Raw genomic sequence first — 19,863 nt, 5'->3', positions numbered from 1 at the left:
ATATACATATAGCATAAGGTATTAAAAATAGAACAATTATATCATTAATCAGAGTACATTTTTATGTGGGTATGATCCAGTAAATTATTCACTATAAAAGAAAGAAAAATTAAGAAGGACTCAAACTAGATAGGGACATCATAAGATGTCAGGTATATTGCCTGGCATTTTTAGACTCAATCTGGTTTTTCATGAAGAAATTTTTTTAAAAATGAGAAATGGGGCTCATATGGGGCCAGGATAGAGAAGAAAGTAAATGTTCATTTATACAACTTTTCAAACCATGAGTCTCCAGAGGAAAAAAGGAGAATGTAAAATTAAGACAGGATCTGTGTGATTCTTTTTTTTTTTTTTTTTTTAAGATTTTATTTATTTGAGAGACAGTGAGAGAGAGCATGAGAGGGGAGAAGGTCAGAGGGAGCAGGCTCCCCATGGAGCAGGGAGCCTGATGCGGGACTCGATCCCAGGACTCTGGGATCATGACCTGAGCTGAAGGCAGTCGCTTAACCAACTGAGCCACCCAGGCGCCCCATCTGTGTGATTCTTTTAAAAAAATAATTTATTTATTTGAATGTGCAAGCAAGTGGGGGGATGGGCAGAGGGAGAGAGAGAGAGAAAGAGAGAGAGAATCCCAAGCAGACTCCCTGCTGAGTGCAGAGCCTGACCCAGGGTTGAATCTTGGGACCCTGAGATCATGACCTGATCCAAAATCAAGAGTTTGGCCATTTAACTGACTGAGCCACCCAGGTTCCCCCTGATCTGTGTGATTCTTATTCATTGCCATAGCCTGCAAAGATTATTGCATAATTCATCCCTAGAAAATAGATTTAATAATAGATCTAATAAAAGAGAAACACAATGTTGCAACTTTCATAAACAATGTAATAATATTCAACTCTTATACCTCAAAATAACTTGAGAACATCTTTTCCTTTATAAGGAGTGCCTTAGCCAAAATTATGAACTAAGCAAAATATTATCTGTCAAAGCCTTGTAGATAGTAGATACCAATTTCTCATTTTCTTGGCACTTCCCCATACTCAACACCAAAATTAAGGAAAAAAATTAAAATGTGAATTTCTTCTCAAGGAGTAGAATCCATAACACAATCACAGGTAATAAATGACTTGAATTTAAAGGGTTGCTCTTTATAAAGTATTAAAAAATGTCTGCATTTCTGTAGTATTTTCTATTAAAAAAAGAGAACAAGTAGGAAGGAGAATTTAGCATAAGAATCCCCTCTCATTCCACCTCCAACTATGGTTTTTTTGTTGGTTTGTTTGTTTTTGGTAGCCTTCATGCCTAACATGGGCTTGAACTCATGATCCTGAGATCAAGAGTACATGCTCTACCAACTGAGCCAGACTGCTTTATTCACAATGCATGTCACTTTTCTGACTCCCCCTCGTGTTTTCTTTAGAGGTATATCCTTATTGCCATGGAAATACGGTAGGTCCTGAACTAAACCAAGAAACCTGGACCAGGAGACTCATCATACTTTCTACCATCCTATGTAGCTATGTAGCCTAGTGCCTTTCTAAAGTGACTCAAATGTGTGCTTTTGAGCAAGTTTAGATGTGCTTCCAATTTTCTGTAGATTTACCATTGAATGTCTCAGTGCCTTTAGCATCACTAGGGATACCCACAGCTGGATTATGGTAGTCTCTTGGAGGTTGTGAGGAGATACACAACAACCTCAAAAAAGGAAACATACACACATATGTACTGTGTGTATGACATGTGTATGTGTTAATATAATATTTCCTGTGGGATAGTCTAACAAATACATCAATGGAATATTGTTCTTATATTCTTCAATATAACATTTAAAAATATCTTACATAGTAGCACTATAAATGTCAACTAGCTTCAAAGAAGGACCAATTTATTTTTTACCATCATACTGAATTCAGTTACTATAAAAGGATCTCATTAATATCCATGTATAGGGCGCCTGGGTGGCTCAGTTGGTTAAAGCCTCTGCCTTCGGCTCAGGTCATGATCTCAGGGTCCTGGGATCGAGGCCCACATCGGGCTCTCTGCTCAACAGGGAGTCTGCTTCCCTCTCTCTCTCTCTGCCTGCCTCTCTGCCTACTTGTGATCTCTCTGTGTGTCAAATAAATAAATAAAATATTAAAAAAAAATAATATCCATGTATAACCATATCCAAAGGCAGCTGTAGAAGTTTTTAAATCTTTCCTTAAACTGTTTCATGCGGAAATAATTAATTATGTGTAAAATGCTCACTGCAATTCCTGTAATCCTCATTAATATTTTTTAAACAATTATGTAATTTTTCATTTATTTTTGTTATGGGTCCCAATATTATTCTAATGTCTTGAAGGTAGGGACATGGTTTTACAGCTTCCTATCATGCTGAACCTGGTATTTAAAAGGTATTCAAGGTATATTTGTAGAATATACTTGTTTTGATCCTCACGTGAAATGAATCTTGAGAAATTATTAGAAAAACCATGTCAGAGACAAAACTAAAAATTGTCTATATTCTACCTATATTCAATTTCATTATATCCAAAGATAAGTGTGTCAGTCTCAAATGGACAACTATGATGATATATCCATCCAAAGTTTGTCTATTTTTCCTCAACGTAATAAAATCATTACATGTTCTAACACTGAAATTTACACTTTCCCATGTGGTTTCAGCCACAAATCTCCTTATCTTCACAATACCTGTACGTAGCACAGATATACACTCATTTGGTCCATTAACAACAACAAAAAGATGAAACACGGAATTTAAGAAATTTGCACAACTAATGAATTGTCAAGTCAAAGCTTGAACTTAAGTATTGTGGCCCTAATTCAGTTTTTTTTTTTTTTTTTTGGTTTTTTTTTTCCTAAGTGACCGTATTTTATACATAGGAATGATTCTCCATAGTAGGGAATTAACTGTAATGACATGAAAAGACTCAACCACTAGACATCACCCTGAAATCTACCAGTAGTTATTTTTTTTAACTGTAAGACTTTAACTTGTCTTACAGACTTATAGTAACCTGTGGTCATAGGAATCCCGAGTGAAGATACTCTCGATAACACAAGAGTGTGGGTGGAAGAACTGCCAGAGAAACATAGAGAAGTACCAGTATTGTTCAGAATGAACTCCTCCATCTTAAACTGAAGACTAATGGCTTCATCTGACAGCACACAGAATTAACCACACAGAATTAACTGGTCACTTGTGAACAACGGACTTCTCTCCTCTGGGGGCCATTCATTCTTAAACTGTAACAACACACAAACTAGAGAGAGGTGGCTTCTTCTATGTCTAGATGATCAATTAAATCATTCTGCAAAATATTTTTGAGGGTTGTCTTGTATTAGTTAATACGTGTCTGGCACGTGTTACCAAAAGAAGGGTTTTCAATCTAGTTGGAATGCTTAGAAAGAAAAAAATAATCACTCTGTGCCAGGGCCTCAAGACTCTAAGGCTGGGATAATTTTTTTTTTTTTTTTTTTTTTAGTTTCACTACAAAATTAGACAGTGGAAGACACTGGCAGCTCTTTCTCCAAAGGGGAATTACAACATAAATCTACATACATACATCTACATCTATAAAGTATGCACTACATATATTTTTCTTCTTTTTCTCTTTTTACCTCCTGATGGTAGATGTCTAGGATTCTCTCCAAAGACAACTCTTCAAAGTACAATTTGTCACACTCATCAAAGTCTGTGCTCACAGTCTCAGGGTTGCAATTCACCACCACTGTCTTCTTGCCAAGCTGACGCAGTGTGCGGATGCTGGAGACAGCACACCAATCAAATTCCACACTGCTGCCTGCAGAGAGGGTGAGATTGGGAAGAGGGGTAAAAGAAACACAAAGTTACAACACAAAGACCAGCAGAAAGATATTGCTAAGGCTAAGGAAGCTAATGCCCTTTCCTTGCAATTTTTAAAACTCCAAAATGTAAATTTCAGATACATTACGCACGCTACAATAATAGGAAAAACAGGGACTAATTAAACAACAATGACATGTTGGCTGTTTTGTATGCTACGTTCTGCAATAAGTAATCTCCATATTTGAAACATTCAAATTCAAAGTTAATGCGAGATCGTTGTAATGATTTTTTTAAAACCTCATTTACAAAAAAAGAACTCAATGTGAACATACTGACCTCAGGACACAAAAAGAGTCAAGCTAGTGATCAGAATACTTGAGTTCTTGTTTTAGTTATTCCACTTACTCTGCTCTCTGAGGGCTAAGCCCAATGATCCCTGAAGTGCCTTCGAGCTCTGACATATCTTGATTGATTGGAAAATCCTGTCCTTTCCAAGCATATCCTTTTAAACTTGGCAAGGCCACCCCATGCAGAGTGAGTGACCTTCTAAAAAGTAATTTGAAGTACAATAATGGCCTAAATACCTCAAAATATCACCTCTACTGGGACGCCACAGAACTGAAAGTCCTAATCCTTTGCATTAGGATTCTGTCTTCTAAAAATTCTTATCAGAATGATAATTATCCAAAAATAGTAGCATGCTAATTTTCACTATCAGTTAAGTATATACTTGATTATTAGCTTAGCTAGTCTTCCCTGGGTCCTAAGGTAATGCATAATTGTTACAGGAATTAGGCAAAATTTGAATAGGAAAGAAGAAATTTCTACAGAAGAGAAAGGTAAGTCCTGGTGGAGGTATTCAGGCCATTTGGCCATAAGATAACTACAGGGGTAAAGATAAAAACACTTTCGACCTACTTCAAGATTTGAGCAAAGATTGCTGAAGTAGCATATCCTGAAGCACTTGGTTAATTGTAAAACCTAAAATAAACTATGTTTAAAGTAACAGAGTAAGACTACATACACTTTAAATTATGTATTTTATCATTTCTATACTAGAATAACTTGCAAGACTAAATGTTAAATATACTTGTTGAGAAATATCATTGCCTATTTAAATATATACTTTGTAACTATAAATTGTGATTATTATATCGTTATTAAATGTCTAATTTTAAGTGACTGGGTGAGGTGTCACAATTTCTGCTGAGAACATTTTAATTAAATAATATAATGCTCTGTCTATGCACCAATGATAAAAGCTCTTTGCATTTGATATCAACAGAAGTTATATATTTCCAGATCTCATCTACAAATGTAATTTCTGGTTGATATACGAAGTTGTTGAACAAATATAGATCATTGCATAAAACTGTGCCTGATGATAAAAGGTCAGAGTGTAATTCATTCCCCAACTTCAATGAGAGGCTCAATTTAGTTCATGAGGATAAAAACATAAAAGGAGGACATGGTGAAACAGGAGAAGGAATTAAGTTGAGACCTGCATCTGAGTCCCACATGCATCATTTAATAGCCATATCAACTTGGGCTTTACCCAATTGAACCTTTTTCTTACTTTGCAAAATATTTATTATAACAGCATCTCTTTTACATAGTTCTTAGAATAATAGAATGAACATGTGTGAAAAGTACTATATAAACTATAAAGTCTTATGGAAATATGTTATCACTTTACCAATGTGATATGGACCACAGCCCAACACCATCATTCCATGGTCATCAAAATTGATATCATGCTCCTGAGGAGGAAAAGAAAAAAAAAAAAAAAGACACAGAAATTATTGCGTGTTATTCTTCAATCTAATTAAACTCTTTGTCCTGCCACTGTGTCTGTCTTTCTCATTCTTCCTCTTATTGACATGTATCCTCTTCTAGTCTCTGGGACCTTGTAAGTATAATGTATAAGCTCTGTTTAGTCACAGAAAATAAGTTCAATATTGTTTTAGTTAAATAGCCAGAAGAACACATCATAATTGTGTGTTCATATAACTCTTATTATTATAATTTACTTGTTTGATTTCACTCTTTAGGCAGTTCTGAAAAGACTGAGTATGGAAAGACATCATCATATCTGACCCACATGATGTCACATTTAATACCAAGATTACTAGATAAGCAAAAACACAAAAGTTGTATTTCCCCATGTGGACAATTTACTAAATCTGGAGCTTGCCGCATACAACAATTTAGCAGTTCCTACCTGACCGTTGTAGGTAATATAGAGGTAGTTTGTTACTGATGGGTATTCTGCAGCCAGTGTATCGATCTGCAAGAGAAAATAAACAAATCAATCGGGATTTTATTCCCTTTGTTGTATTCTTTTCAAGAATAAAAAAAAAATATTGTGCTGCATTCATATTCCTTTAATGCCTCTTACTGTCAGATACAAAGACAGATAAAAAGCTAGGTACAATTCAATTACTGCCTAATTCTGAAAATGAGATTAGGTGGAGGAACAATGATATAATCTGGTTATCATTTGACCAATAAATAACAATACACACCCCAGAGCATCACTGATTGATTACAGCAGTACTTTTCATGTACAAAGCACAATGGTCATAGTCAACTGGCTACCAGGAAAATTTACCCAGATTGCTATCTAAAGCAGCTCAAACCACAGCAAAATGACCTGTATGTAAGAATGTTTTTGGTTTGCAAATTAATGCATAGGATTTTAGTTACCTATGGCACTAAGCAATGGGATGACAAAAATACCTTAAAGCTTGGGGATGAGGGGGAGGGGACAAGGTCTCATTGAACATATTTAGAAAAAGTAAATCAATTCAGTTCTCAAAGGCCAGAAGCTCAGCTTAGTGAGCAAGAATTCAGGGCCAACAGGGCAGGCTAGTGTAAGGCAGGTGAGAAGGAAGAAAGATAATTGCTGAATAGAATATATTCAGCATCAAACCTGAGACCAAAGGGTATGCATGTGCCCCCTCAGCACGTGGAAAAAAGTCAATGATTTTAAAGGACAAAAACCAGCTGGTGGTACTTTAAGCCAAAGCATCCCTCTACTAAAGTCCAAAAAAAAAAAAAAAAAAAAATCACAATGGTACACCTATGAAAGTTCTTGTGTGATTGTCATGAATACTAGATGAGCTCATTATGCCCAACCCTATCACAATGAATACTAAATGAACCATAATGATGGGACACTTAAAATAAAGTATTACCCTGTAAAAAGTTAGTGCCAAAAGAGATAACTATAGTTTTGAAGGGGTCAGCCACCATGCTAGGGTATTTCAAGTCCTTCTATTACACTAAGGATTTAACTTATCACAGATCTATTTGCACATGGGTCAAAAAGTAAAGGAGAGGTCATTTACATTTTTTTTTTCACTTAGGGAGAGAAAACCATGTACCCATTCTTACCTTTACATCCCAGTGCCCCTTCAACCTTTCCCTTTGAAGTATAAATCAATCCTGTGCTAAATAAAATTGGTGGTATCATGGGCTTCAATTAGATAAGTAGAATCATTTTTGAAATTCAACCCTCTTTCTGTTGACAGTGGCTCTATGACTTGGTGCCTATGTTTCCCCCTTGAGGAAAGGGAAACTCCTTTACCTGTTTAACCCAAGGGTGGATGTTTTTCTTCAGCCTCAGCTCCCTTGTCTGGGCCTCAGTCAGCCCAAGGCATTTTGAAATCTGCTTGTCTGAGAACCCAATCTCCTTTGACTTTTTCAGGGTTTCTTCTGTAATGGACTCACTAGGATTTAATGAAAAAGAGAAATCCAAGTTTAGAACAGACACAGTAAGGACCAGTGAACTGTTCAATTTCAAAAACACCAAAGTATCCTTCTTTTTCATCTTCAACATGTTTAGATATCCTATCTTTTTAAAAATGCACAAATTAAATAGCACACTAAATCGTCCAGCCTCTGCCATCTTTCAGTGTTTTCAGAGCTGACCTTTTCAAACATGTGTTTTCCTACTTCCATACCCCCGGCACCTTATTCTCTTATTTTCTGAAAAAATGGCTTCTGTATTTACTGTCTTAATGGACTTCCTCTTTCAAAATAATCATGGACCTTCCTCTTACTAAATCTAGGAAACTTTTCTCAAGTTTCTTCTCCTCAACCTGTCAACATATGACCTACTTGATGTTTCATTCTTTAAAGATATCGTCCTCTGGCTCTGATAGGTTGCTTCTCACCCTACTTTATAATTCGCAAAAAATTATTTACTGGTGTTTTCCCCCACAAGTCTCTATCTTTTGTTACCAGATTTAAGCCTAAAGTTCTGGCTACCTTTTCTCTCCCTCTAAATGTAACCACTGTCATTCGCTCAAGCATTATAAGTAATCAATAATTCCCAAGTCTGTAGCTCCTTCTCTAATGTCTGACTTATTCTCCAGGTCTTTATATGTAGGATCTTCAGGAATCACCTTCACCTGGGAATCCTAACATTGTATCAGACTGGGTATACTCTCCATAAACTCTCTATTTACTAATATTACATAGCTATCTATGTCTACAAGATAGTTCTCTGTGATTATTTCCCACCCATAGTGTAGACTGTATTTGTGCTGTTTCTCTCACCTGTAGTGACTTCAACATTCCTATAACCTACCCAACTGTTCTCCACCCCCCAGCCACTCTTTATACGTCAACTAGAGCCAAGTTTCATCCATAAGATCTCTCAGCCTGCTCTCACTCACACATCTTCCTGGGCTCTTCACTGACTCATTTGCTTAAAGGCAGGAGCATAGTTGGAACCATACTGCTTAGCATGTCAATATTGCCAATATTTTTAATGTTTCCTAGCTTTTATTCACCAACCTGACTTTTTTCCCGCTAGATTCATGTTCCATGATGACAAAGAATACATCTGACTCATTTATCAATTCATTCCCAAAGTTTAGCAGGTTAGTCCTCAGACAACATTCAATAAATATTTATTAAATGAATAAGGGAAATTGGACTTCAACAGCTTTTGTAGAAAAGACAAAGTTATTGAAATCAGCTTATAACTAGAATTCAAAATGTAATACAAAAGATAATACAAAAAATAATATATAAAGAGCCAAGATACAGAAGAATAAAATACTTCTGTAAAAGTATATCTAACTAAATAGCTATGGGCCCACTATTTCAAGCAATAGTCAATACAATAAAATTCAATTATAACAGTCTGATAGTCAATACAATGAAATTAAAATATAACAGTATGTTCTCAGAAGATCTAACAATAAATAAAACATTTTCATTGAAATTCTGCTAATAAAATGTAGTTGAATTAAATCTGTTGCATTTTGTTCATTCTATTCTTCAATCTTCTTTAGTTAATTCATATTCTGAGTTTAGAGAAGATAAAATCAAGCTGGTATATTTAATAGCTATTTCTCTGGCTTTTGGATATCAGTCCTAGTTTGGATTTTTACAGCTCTGTCTCTTCCCAGTCAATTTGCTTTTTCTATGGCACTTAAATTTCCTTCTGTCTCTCAAGTTAATTCATTATTTCTTCCCAACATATTTAATGTCTTTTTTTCTATTCTGATTTTGATTTTTTAATTTTCCCAAGTGTTTGATAAACAGTCTCCCAGAGCAACACATTTTTCTGTCAAATTCTTGAATGTAATCTGATTATTTAGTATGATTAGTCACGTGCTATGTGTGCAAAGTACTGGGCTTCCTGCTCCAGAACTATGCGGTCCAATATGGTAGCAATTAACCACATGTGACTATTTAAATTATAAATGTTAATTCATTTAAAAATTTTTAAATTAAATTTTAGATTCACAATTGCACTAGCCACATTTCAAGTGTGCAACAGCCATACGTGGCCAGTGGTTACTGTTACTGTATTAGATGGTGTGGATTTCAGAATATTTTATAGTCACAGAAATTTCTACCTAGGCCGTGCTGCTCATGAAGATACAAAACAGTATTTGAGACAATGCAATGATAGGGAGCGATTCGAAACACTTCATGGAGAGACAGGCTATGTGGTGCAAAGTGAGGTCAGACAAAAGAGATAATAATGTGAGTGGATGTAGTAGAGACCTACCATGGCAGTAGAGGAATGAGAACAGAACCATAAAGAAAGTTAAGCTTTCTATGGTTGAAGGAGTTGACAGATGTACTGTAGGCAAGGGTAACCGCATCTGCAATAATTTGAGACCACGATGGGCATGGCAGGTGTAGCATACATACTGAGGATTTGTAGTTAGTAGGAAATTATGAATGGTGAAGGTGGGGCAACACCCACTGTCATTCTTACATCAATGCTTTAACACTTAGTGAACATGCCCTGTGTCTCAGGCTCTATGCCACCTACTTTATTTTTTAAATTCTTTATTTAAATTCAATTTAAATGGAATTTTAATTAAGTTAGCATAGAGTAGATTATTAGTTTCAGGGGTAGAATTTAGTGAGTATTCATCAGCTGCATATAACACCCAGTGCTCATTACATCAAGTGCCCTCCTTAATGCCCATCACCCAGTTATCCCTTCCCCGACCCACCTACCCTCCAGCAGCCCTCAGTTTGTTCTCTATAGTTTAGAGTCTCTTGTGGTTTGCCTCCTTCTCTGTTTTTTCCTATTTTATTTTATTTTATTTTATTTTATTTTATTTCTGTGCTACTTATTTTAATGATGGAGAGATAAAATATTGAATCTCTACATTCAGGGAGGTCAGAGTATATTAGGAGGCAAACAAAAAGCCACTGACAGGGGCTCAGTGGGTTAAGCCTCTGCCTTCGGCTTGGGTCATGATCTCAGGGTCCTTGGGTCATGATCTCAGGGTCCTGGGATCGAGCCACACATCAGGCTCTCTGCTTGGCAGGGAGCCTACTTCCCCCTCTCTCCCTGCCTACTTATGATCTCTCTCTATATACCAAATAAATAAATAAAATCTTAAAAAAAAAAAAAAAGCCATCGATATGCCTGCACTGTGAGAGGTGCTGAGGAGAAATGTAGGCACGAGAAGCCCCGGGCTCAGGGGAAATGCTCCCAGCGGCCACTGGGGAAGTCTGGAAAGGCCTTACCCAAGAGAGGACTGCTGAGCCCCTGAGGGCTTTTGAAACACCCCAGTTCCTGGTGTTTACCTTTATTCTTGCAAAAAATAAAAAATCTGAGGCAAAAGCAGAAAAAGAATTTGTTGCTATTTGTTTTGGAAATGTATATTTTCACTTTTCTTGCTAAGATTGTGTTCCTAAATCAATTGCTCATTTGTTTATGCGCAAGTGTGCATTCAGCCTCAAAGTGGAAGTACTTGATAAATAAGCCATTTTTCTCAATTAGAACTATGCATGATGTTCTTTTTAAATAAATATATTCCTGAGTTTTATGAAAGATAAATCATATTAATGTTTACCTGCATGGTGAAAGGCTACACATTTTCTCTGTGATCTGCAATTTTGTTAAAAACATAAGTATGAAGCTTGAGTTAGGTGGAGAAATACCGTACATATAACATTAAGCCGATTCTTACCCTTAGATTTTTCTACCTACTTGCTAGAACATTTTCCCATAATCGTGCGATAGCAGTAAAAGAAAAATATAAAAATAAACAGATCTTCAGTAAGACATTTCTTTATTATTGCAATAACTATCTGAGGCAAAACCCATATTATGTTACTATATCAGCAGCCACACTAGCATAAATGACTAAATCCTAACCCATGGAGCAACAATCCAGACACACTTAGGAAATACACCTTGAAAAGAGCCATTACACCTGTAATTATGACTCCGGACTAGCAAAAATGCAAGTTCTTCAAGTCCAAAGATAACCAGAAGTAATACATTCATATTGAGCTCTTTGGATCATATTTTTCTATTTAGTTTTTTTTTCCCCCTTGCCTTGAATGATTTATTTTTATTTCCTCTTATAAGGAATACCAGTCAATTCTTCAAAGGTTGCTACATTGCTCTAAATGAAAATTATAAATAACAGTATTAAATAAAAAAAGAAACCACTTAGATTCTTCATGTTTCTATTAGGGATGAAATAAATTTGCATTTGTTTTGTCCACATTCAGCGGTGCAGTCTTTTCTATTGCTGAAATATGCATAATTCCTCTTATTATTTTCCACTCCATGGACTCCATAAAGAGTCCAATAGAGCACATAAAGACATCTCCAGCAAATATGCAATCATCCTCCTCCACTCACCAAATAAAATTGGTCTCTTACCAATAAGCAAAGAAAGAAGGAAAAAAAAGAAAGAAAGAAAGAAAAGAAAAGAAAGAAAGGCTGATAGAATTGGCTTCATGCATAAAAAAGTAAATTATTTCTGAGCAAAAAACAAATATAGCAAAAAACAGCTATCTGTCACTAAGACTAACTCAATCATTACTGCTCCCCATAGCATCTCCACACCAGAGAATTTTCATTATTTAAAGGGGATGCCTGAGAAGAGCAACAGTAACACAGAATAATGAATCACAAATGATAGAATTTCAGGATGGGGCTGAAAATTTACTTCTCCATAGGCACCCCCTCAATTCTTACCAGGTGAGATTCCCATAGCAGATGTTATCAAGCCAGACTTGCAGAGTGCATGCTTACAAGCTGATTCCCAGAATATCTTCTGGGTGAGCGCAAAACAACTTTTTAACTTTTGCTCAATCTTCAAATAGCTAGATCAATAGCATGTTAGGACATTTTTTAACATCTTGAAAATTAGGGTGTATTAAATTGGAATGGCATATGAATGTAATCATGTTCCTCTCTTTTAATTTGAATGCAAATACTAGGTAGGTATGTTCATATGAAATTCAAAGTGATATCTCTTCTGTAGTATTTTATTTAAATCTCTGTGGTTATTAATTTCTACTTTTCAGGCATGTTCATCAAATAGTGTAAAGCATTTCAGTCCTCCTCACTGACAGAATAAATGTTGATTCTTCTTCTTCTTCTTCTTTTTTTTTTAATACATGTTGATCCTGACCCAGCACAGCAGTTACAAAGACACGGATAAATTAGATCCCTTCCCACATTCACCGCTACCCTAATTCTGTGGGGTACCCCGAACTCCAAGACAGGAAGCTGATTGCCTCTCTCTATATTTCATTCTTTCTGCTACTTTTGTCTGACACAGAGCTGGCCGGCATGTCATTACATAGGGAAGAAAATTGACTTTATTCCCTACTTGTTCTGATACAAAATTTTATTTTGAGTCCCATTATAATAAAATAAAAGAAGAGACAGTTTGAAGACACGATTCATTAGCTTTGGGCCAGTGATTTAGATAAGGTTAAACCTCTTCAGAGTCAAATGCAAGATGAATCATCTTAAGTGAACTTAAAGCTCATCTAACAATGTGGAGATTCGGATACGCGCTCCTCATCTCTATCTTGCCCACATTGGGCTGGCCTCCATTTTGTCTGCTAAAAAGAACTTCCATCAGAGGGAGATTTTTTTTTTTTTTTCTTTTAGAGAAATCAAGTTAGATGAAAGCTTATTTTAGGGACAGGGCTATACTATTTCTCTTTTTCCAAAGGAAAATAAAAGCCTTAATTTGGAACAAACTCAAAATAGAATAATTACTAAAAGAAGTATAAATGCTAAATTTGTGATTCCAAACCGCCTCCTGAAGCCTCAATAGGGAATGATCCACTTATATTATCTTGTAAATCAAGGGAGCATTATACCAAGCAAGAATGTGATCAGCTGAACGGTGCCTATTGCAGAAAAGCACACAGTTTTAAAATATGTGCAATAAAGTATCCGTCTGTTATCTGGTATGTATGTCTGTGTGCTGGTATGTTTCTGCTGATCTTTATTGCATTCTGGGAAACATGCCATATATGTAACTCTTCTCTCCCCTCCCAGCTTTCCTTGCTTTCAGAGTTCAGGGGCAAACTCTACAAAGGTTACACTTCCCTCATCGCATAAAAGAAGCTAAACACTAACACAAAGAAACAGCAGATAGCTGTGATGTTGGCCTTTTCATAATCTTCAGTTTCTCTCTACTTAGCAGCTGAAAATGACAGTTCTGAAATTTTTGGAGGGGGAAAAACACCTTAAAAACAGACAATCAGACTTTTACACACTCTGCCATAATCTTTTAATGGTTAGACAGCAGGGCTCAGCTTCTACAGCGGGAAGTCTCTTGTGTGTTCTCTGGTTTTATAAACAATACGAGCCTTTCTCCTGTCTCTCTCTGACTTCCAACGTAGATTTTGTTGTTGTTGTTGTTGTTTAAAATTCTACCCTGTCATCTCCGCAACTTCCTCCACTCACACTTAGTCTTCAATAATAAATGATAAAAGGAAATGGAATAAATTCCCCTTAATGAGGAAATTTTCACCTGGCACAGAGGAGCTGGGGAAATCTATTAACCGACTGGAGGAACGCCGGCAGCATGGCAATTACCAAGGGAGCCAGCACACTTCACACAGTCCTCTCTTCCACTTGACTGGCTTTTATCTGATCCACCAACTCACAAGTAATACTAAACAAATTTCTCTCCAGATTGCACAAACTCTAACGCGAAAATGAGCACTCCACTTGGCCTACGATTACGGGATGGATGGGCTTGCGATTTTATTACTGCCTTCTTTTTAAAAATCCCCGAAAAGGCAGAAGCTGAGAGAAGCATGAGGGCCTGATCCTCAGCAATGACACCTGCTTTAATAAGGACGGAAAAAAGAGTAAGATTCGTGTTCTCTGCCCTGAGACCCCCCCCAGTCAGCCTTTCCCCTGACTCTTGCATGGTTTCAAGGATTATTTTTGGCATTTTGCCGGTTCAAGACCATGCCCCAATCCCAATAACGCAAGCAGGGGAGAAGTTATTTGTCTTCTCATCTTCCCTCCCCCACCCCCAAGGAGAAATGCAAAATTTTCCTTAAGAGAACTGCAAAAAATGTTTTTCAAAAGCAGCAGTCGTGTTTAGAAAAGCAAAGGATGAGACCTAGGCAATTGGGTAAATTCTGCTATTTTCTCTTAATTCTTCAAAGCACGGTGCTTTGTTACTATACAGCCGTGAGGTCTTTGGAGGAATTAAAGAACACCTTGATCTTTACCTCTCATCTACAGGGCAAACAATACCCAGTGATCCAACATTCATGGGAGAGCACACCAGCATGAAAATTATCTATGAAGATCTAGGTCCACTTAGCGCTATTGCAATATGCTACAATCTTACAAGTGTTGACTTTCGAGGGACCAGACACTTAAAACTGTATTTCACCTTAAAGGCTACTAAAAACAACAGAATCACACAAAGAAGAAAAGCTTATGAGCAAATGATACTGTAGATACTTTTTAAGCAGGCAATTTTTAATCCATGAATCTTAACATTCTTTTTTTTAGCCAATCTTTAGTGATCACCATAATCCAGAATTACTATGGTATTATTTTCGATCTGGTAAGAACAACTTATATAATACTGATTATAGTATCATGATTATAGTCTATAGCTACCAAGTAATAATAATGCGGAAAGTGACCTAATATAGGTTAAGTTAATTGTAATTTTTGAGACATAATAAATCACATTTTATATCGCACTGATTCCTAGCTGAAAATGCTGTGACTCTCCTATGCTCTGCCATAGATTTGGTAATGATGAAAAACAAACAGAATGCACCCTGTCACAGTAGTAAGTCATGTCTATAATTGTATAAGAAAGTGTTCTGTTACATTCAAAAAAGCATGTTTTTACCAAACAACTTTCACCTGATCAGATTGAACTAAAGGGCAAAGTGCATACCATAGAATACTGCTTCTCTTACTTCTGATTAATAAGTTTATTTATAATTTTAAATCCATTCAATAGGTCCTTTCCCCCAAATTAAGATGTATTCAGTAAGGAAAACCCTGGCTTTTCCCAAAATATAGGTTTTTTATATGTCCAGAATTTAAATCCAACAAAAACAAATGTTGTATAAGGCCTTAGTAGAAAACTGAGATTAAATGAGCATTCTTTGATGTTATAAAATCTGTTCTTTCACAAATAAATTTATTTGGAAGTCCTATATTTTACAACCTCTCCATGATCTTTGTTTAAAGAAAATCATGTTTCCACAGAGTAGTTTTCCACCTACCAGATGTGTTGTTCCAAGCAACAACAGTATAATTTTCAATATATAACCTTCTTTGACTTCTAAAAACTATTACTTAGAATCTTATTAAAATAAATTACTTAACTGAAACTTATCTACTGATAAATGCTGCATAGATTTTTTTCTTGCTAAATGTAACATACATAGGAATAATTTTTGACCAAATTTTTTTAGTTCTTGAGTGAGCAAAAGTAAGCCCGTTCCAGAAAGGGAGGGGATAAAATGGAAAGTCATTTCTAGGAGGATGTGGAAAAATTCTAGTTTTAAATTCCTGATAACATATCACGTTAGATTGGTTAATTTGAGGATTATTACCTACATGGAAATCAAAAATCTTTATCACTGAGTGCTTTTCAGAAGAAGACATAAAAATAAATATTAACACCCTGGACAGCAAAAATTCTCATTTACTTCATGCTAATGACTATATACTCAAGAGCAAATTGAGTAGCTCTCCCTTCAAGCTGCCTAGAGCAAAGGATGGTCAATTATACCAGTCCATCAGCTAAAGAGTAGGCTAGGTTGGGGAGGGCTAGGTAGGGGAGGGCTAAGTAGGGTAGGTAGGGTTAGGTAGGGGAGGGTTTGAGTCAGCATGTGTAATATCACCACGGCCATGTTCACACTGAGGTGATGGCCGTTACTTTATCATCATTATGTGTCATTGGCAAAGAGTGTCTAACCTCCTATTTCAATCCTGAGTAAATATCTCTGGCCAGATCTAGAGTCAGGCACCAACTCTACTGAGAGAACAATCCTATCAGACAGACAAAATGATAAATCTGTGAAGCGTTTGACACAATGCCAAGCAGGTAAATAAGTGCTTCACAAATGCAGATGCCAGGGCATGAGGGAGAAGGGGAAGAGCGCAGGTGCCAGGGAGGAGAAAGAGTGAGAGAAGGAGGGAAGAAGCAGGAGGAGCGATTCATCAGAACAAAACTGGAACGTCACTTATATGTGGCCCCATCGTCTCAGCATTTCTCAGACTTTTCCTCCCTCTGCAACATTCCCGTAGCTCTCCCCTGACATGAGGGCCAACATACTCAGCTCTCCTTGCAAATCACAACTGATCTTCTGGAGAACATGTGCACCCAAGCATTTTCTACACCGTGGGGAGGCATGGCCACTACCTTACACTCCGTAGGACAGAAATCATGCATTTTTACCTCCAAGGCCGGACTCAGGGGCTCTATGCCACCATAAAGACACTTCAGGTATGAATGGGCAGGTGAAAAAATTCTGGGGGTCAGTGAGTGATTATCTAGCTTCTGTAACTACAGCTGAGGCAGACAATTTAATGTAAATGTATTCTCCATTGTACACTTCAAGAAATTTTTTTACTGACCTGCATTAACATGGAGGATAAGGTGTTCGCATCTTATTTAAAGAAAAAATATATGTGTATGTATGAATGCCTGTATACAGACAGTCTTCTATTTGAAATATGGCAAAACGTGAAAGGAAAACCCTTATCCCAGCTCTCCATACCCTTGAAAATTCTGTTTACATCTTTTAAAGGTGACTCGCCAGGGCTGTCTCCCTGCCAGGCCTCTGTGTTTCCCCCACAAGAGTTCCAGAGAAGGGCACATCCCTTACAATGCTTCTGCTCTAAGTGGGGTCAACAATTCAGGCAGGAAAACACACAGCTCACAACTTGACAGCTAAGGAGGAACTGATCTCCAGCTGTCTGATTTAAAAGTCATATCTCTAAAAAGAAGCTTTGAAAAGGGTTAGTGACTAGAACTGCAGGCAGAAGCCCAGGGCTAGATTCCTTTCTTTCCTCTGACTGCTGTGACAGAAAGCATGACACACACCTCAATTTGACTCAGTTTCACCATCCACGAAAATAGAATGGTGATATTTCCCACTCGTATCATAACAGAAATGCACCTTAAGGTCAAAAGAGAAATATAGATCTCTTATAAATAATATACCTTTTTTGCCCTAACCTTCTCCACTGGTTAATTAAATTAGAACCTTCACTACACTTGTAAATATTAGTGAACGTTTCTCACAACAACTTTTAAGAAAATTTGCAATTTTGAAAACCTGGATAGTTTTTTGTTTTTAATCAAAAAATATAAAAATTTTGGCTTGTTGTCAACAGGCAATATAGATTTTATAATGCATATGTAGGTATTATAATGCTTCCAATATATATGTCTCCATTTGATAATTTAAAGCAATTAGATAAATCCCCTTTTATTAGAAAGCAGTTTATTCAAAGTCTTCCTACCTAATCAGTAATATATAGTCACTTAAAAAAATGAAAATGTGGAGATGTTGATTTACAATGTCTTCCAACACAGTGAATTTGTATCTTAGACTAAATATTTTTCAGGTAATCATTCTGTGGGTCTCGAAATGACCAGGAACTGTAAATGCATTTTCTAATTTCTCCTCTTTATCATGACTAAGAAATTCTGATTTTCATTTTCTACCAAGAATATGTATTCATTTATTTAATGGGCATATTATCACACAAATATTTTTGAGTTTTTGCTTGATGGAAGACACTGTCTGCCAATGCCCAAGAAAATATATGATCAATAAAGAACTGGAAGCCATTTGTATCTGTTTCAGAGCTGATGCTATGCCTTAGTATAGTGAACTTTATTCTGTGCTCACACAAATCAGCAAAAGCTCTTAAGAAAAGCTTATAATAAAAGTCTATCAAGACATGATATTTGCAATTTGCCTTAATGGAATTTACAATTTAATTGGAGGATGGTACCCACATGCATCAAATAATTAGAGAACACTGAAATGAAACTATGTGCTTCCAACTACTACCTACATTGAACAAATAGGTAGATAATATCCACTTTAATTTCTGTTCATAGACTTAATTTCTTTACAGTAAGATTCTCACTTTTATGAAACATAGTAGAAACATAACAAAATAAGAGCAAACATGATTTGTTGCTTCCTAAGTAAAATTCATCCATTTACCCACTTCCTCTCTTTTCTTGCATATTTGGTTCTTAGAGTCTAGTTCCTGCTCTTTCCTCCAGATCATCAAATTTGGAAGACTTGCTCAATTCTCTCGCTCTCTACTCTCCCTAAACCACACAATATTGTTGAAAGTGTCTTCTGATTTTGTTTATTCTGTTTTAAAATTTCTCTTCTCTTGGCTCCCTTGGCATTGGGATATATTGAAGGATTTATTTGGGGGGGTATATTGAAGGGATATATGCTGTCCTTGGATTCCTCAAGTCCTGAACTTAAATCCTATTTCCAATGGGCACTACCTCTGAAATCTCAAAAAGTTTACTTAAACATCTGAGCCATTGTTTCATTTATAAAACATGAGGTAGGCAGGCACACCTTCTAGGAAGTCTTAAATGAACGCTTTATGTGAGGTAACATATGCAGAGGTCTTAGAGCTTTTGTTTTTAACCTCCATTTAACTTTCCTGGATTTGTGTTCCTGCCTCTAGTTGGTCTATTAAAAGTGTCTATCTTCTGTATAGCCATGTGTATATATTTAACCTTCAAATATAGATTATAAACCCAATGAAGACAGGTTAATGACTAACAATTATCCATCGACAGATGGCACTGGACCTAGTACCAAGCTTTGCACATAGTAGGTACCTAATAAATACTAATGACTGAGTAGATGAACAAATACCATATGGTCCAATAAGAGCTCTTAATAAAGAGAAATGCCATCTAGTAAATACATAACTCATCATGCTGAGATCAGAGATAATGACATAGAGATAATCTATTAATTCTTGACTATTAATAGGTACATGCAAATTATGAGTATATTTATTTTAAATCAACTTAAGATTTTTTGAACTATCAGTATTTAAGAATCAATACACACAAAATACATATCTGTTTTTTGAATTATCTAAATATCACTCTGAAACATTTTGAGTAAAACATTTATTTTGCCCATGCCAGAATCAAGTTCTCTCTCACACTTTCAAAATACACATTTGTAAATGTTATTTAAATAGTGAATTTAATGAAGACTCTCAGAAAATTAAATATTTGATGTAAACTTTT

General features: G+C 36.1%; 1 protein-coding gene across 1 annotated transcript in view; it reads right to left on the bottom strand.

The window, feature by feature from the left end:
* LOC111156350 (carbamoyl-phosphate synthase 1) overlaps positions 1 to 19,863 on the bottom strand; it is a 124,159-nt gene that overhangs the window by 34,487 nt on the left and 69,809 nt on the right. The window contains exons 22-25 of the mRNA XM_022517180.1: positions 7,401 to 7,542; positions 6,033 to 6,098; positions 5,508 to 5,571; positions 3,625 to 3,806 (exon numbers count right to left, since the gene is read on the bottom strand). Coding sequence (XP_022372888.1) covers positions 3,625 to 3,806; positions 5,508 to 5,571; positions 6,033 to 6,098; positions 7,401 to 7,542 — 454 coding nt within the window. The remainder of the gene's footprint in view (positions 1 to 3,624; positions 3,807 to 5,507; positions 5,572 to 6,032; positions 6,099 to 7,400; positions 7,543 to 19,863) is intronic.

This window comes from Enhydra lutris, unplaced genomic scaffold (genome assembly GCF_002288905.1).
Source record: "Enhydra lutris kenyoni isolate GAN:26980312 unplaced genomic scaffold, ASM228890v2 scaffoldscaffold1, whole genome shotgun sequence".
NCBI lineage: Eukaryota > Metazoa > Chordata > Mammalia > Carnivora > Mustelidae > Enhydra > Enhydra lutris.
Note: the sequence above shows the minus strand (reverse complement) of the source record. Positions and strands in the feature narration are given on the sequence as shown.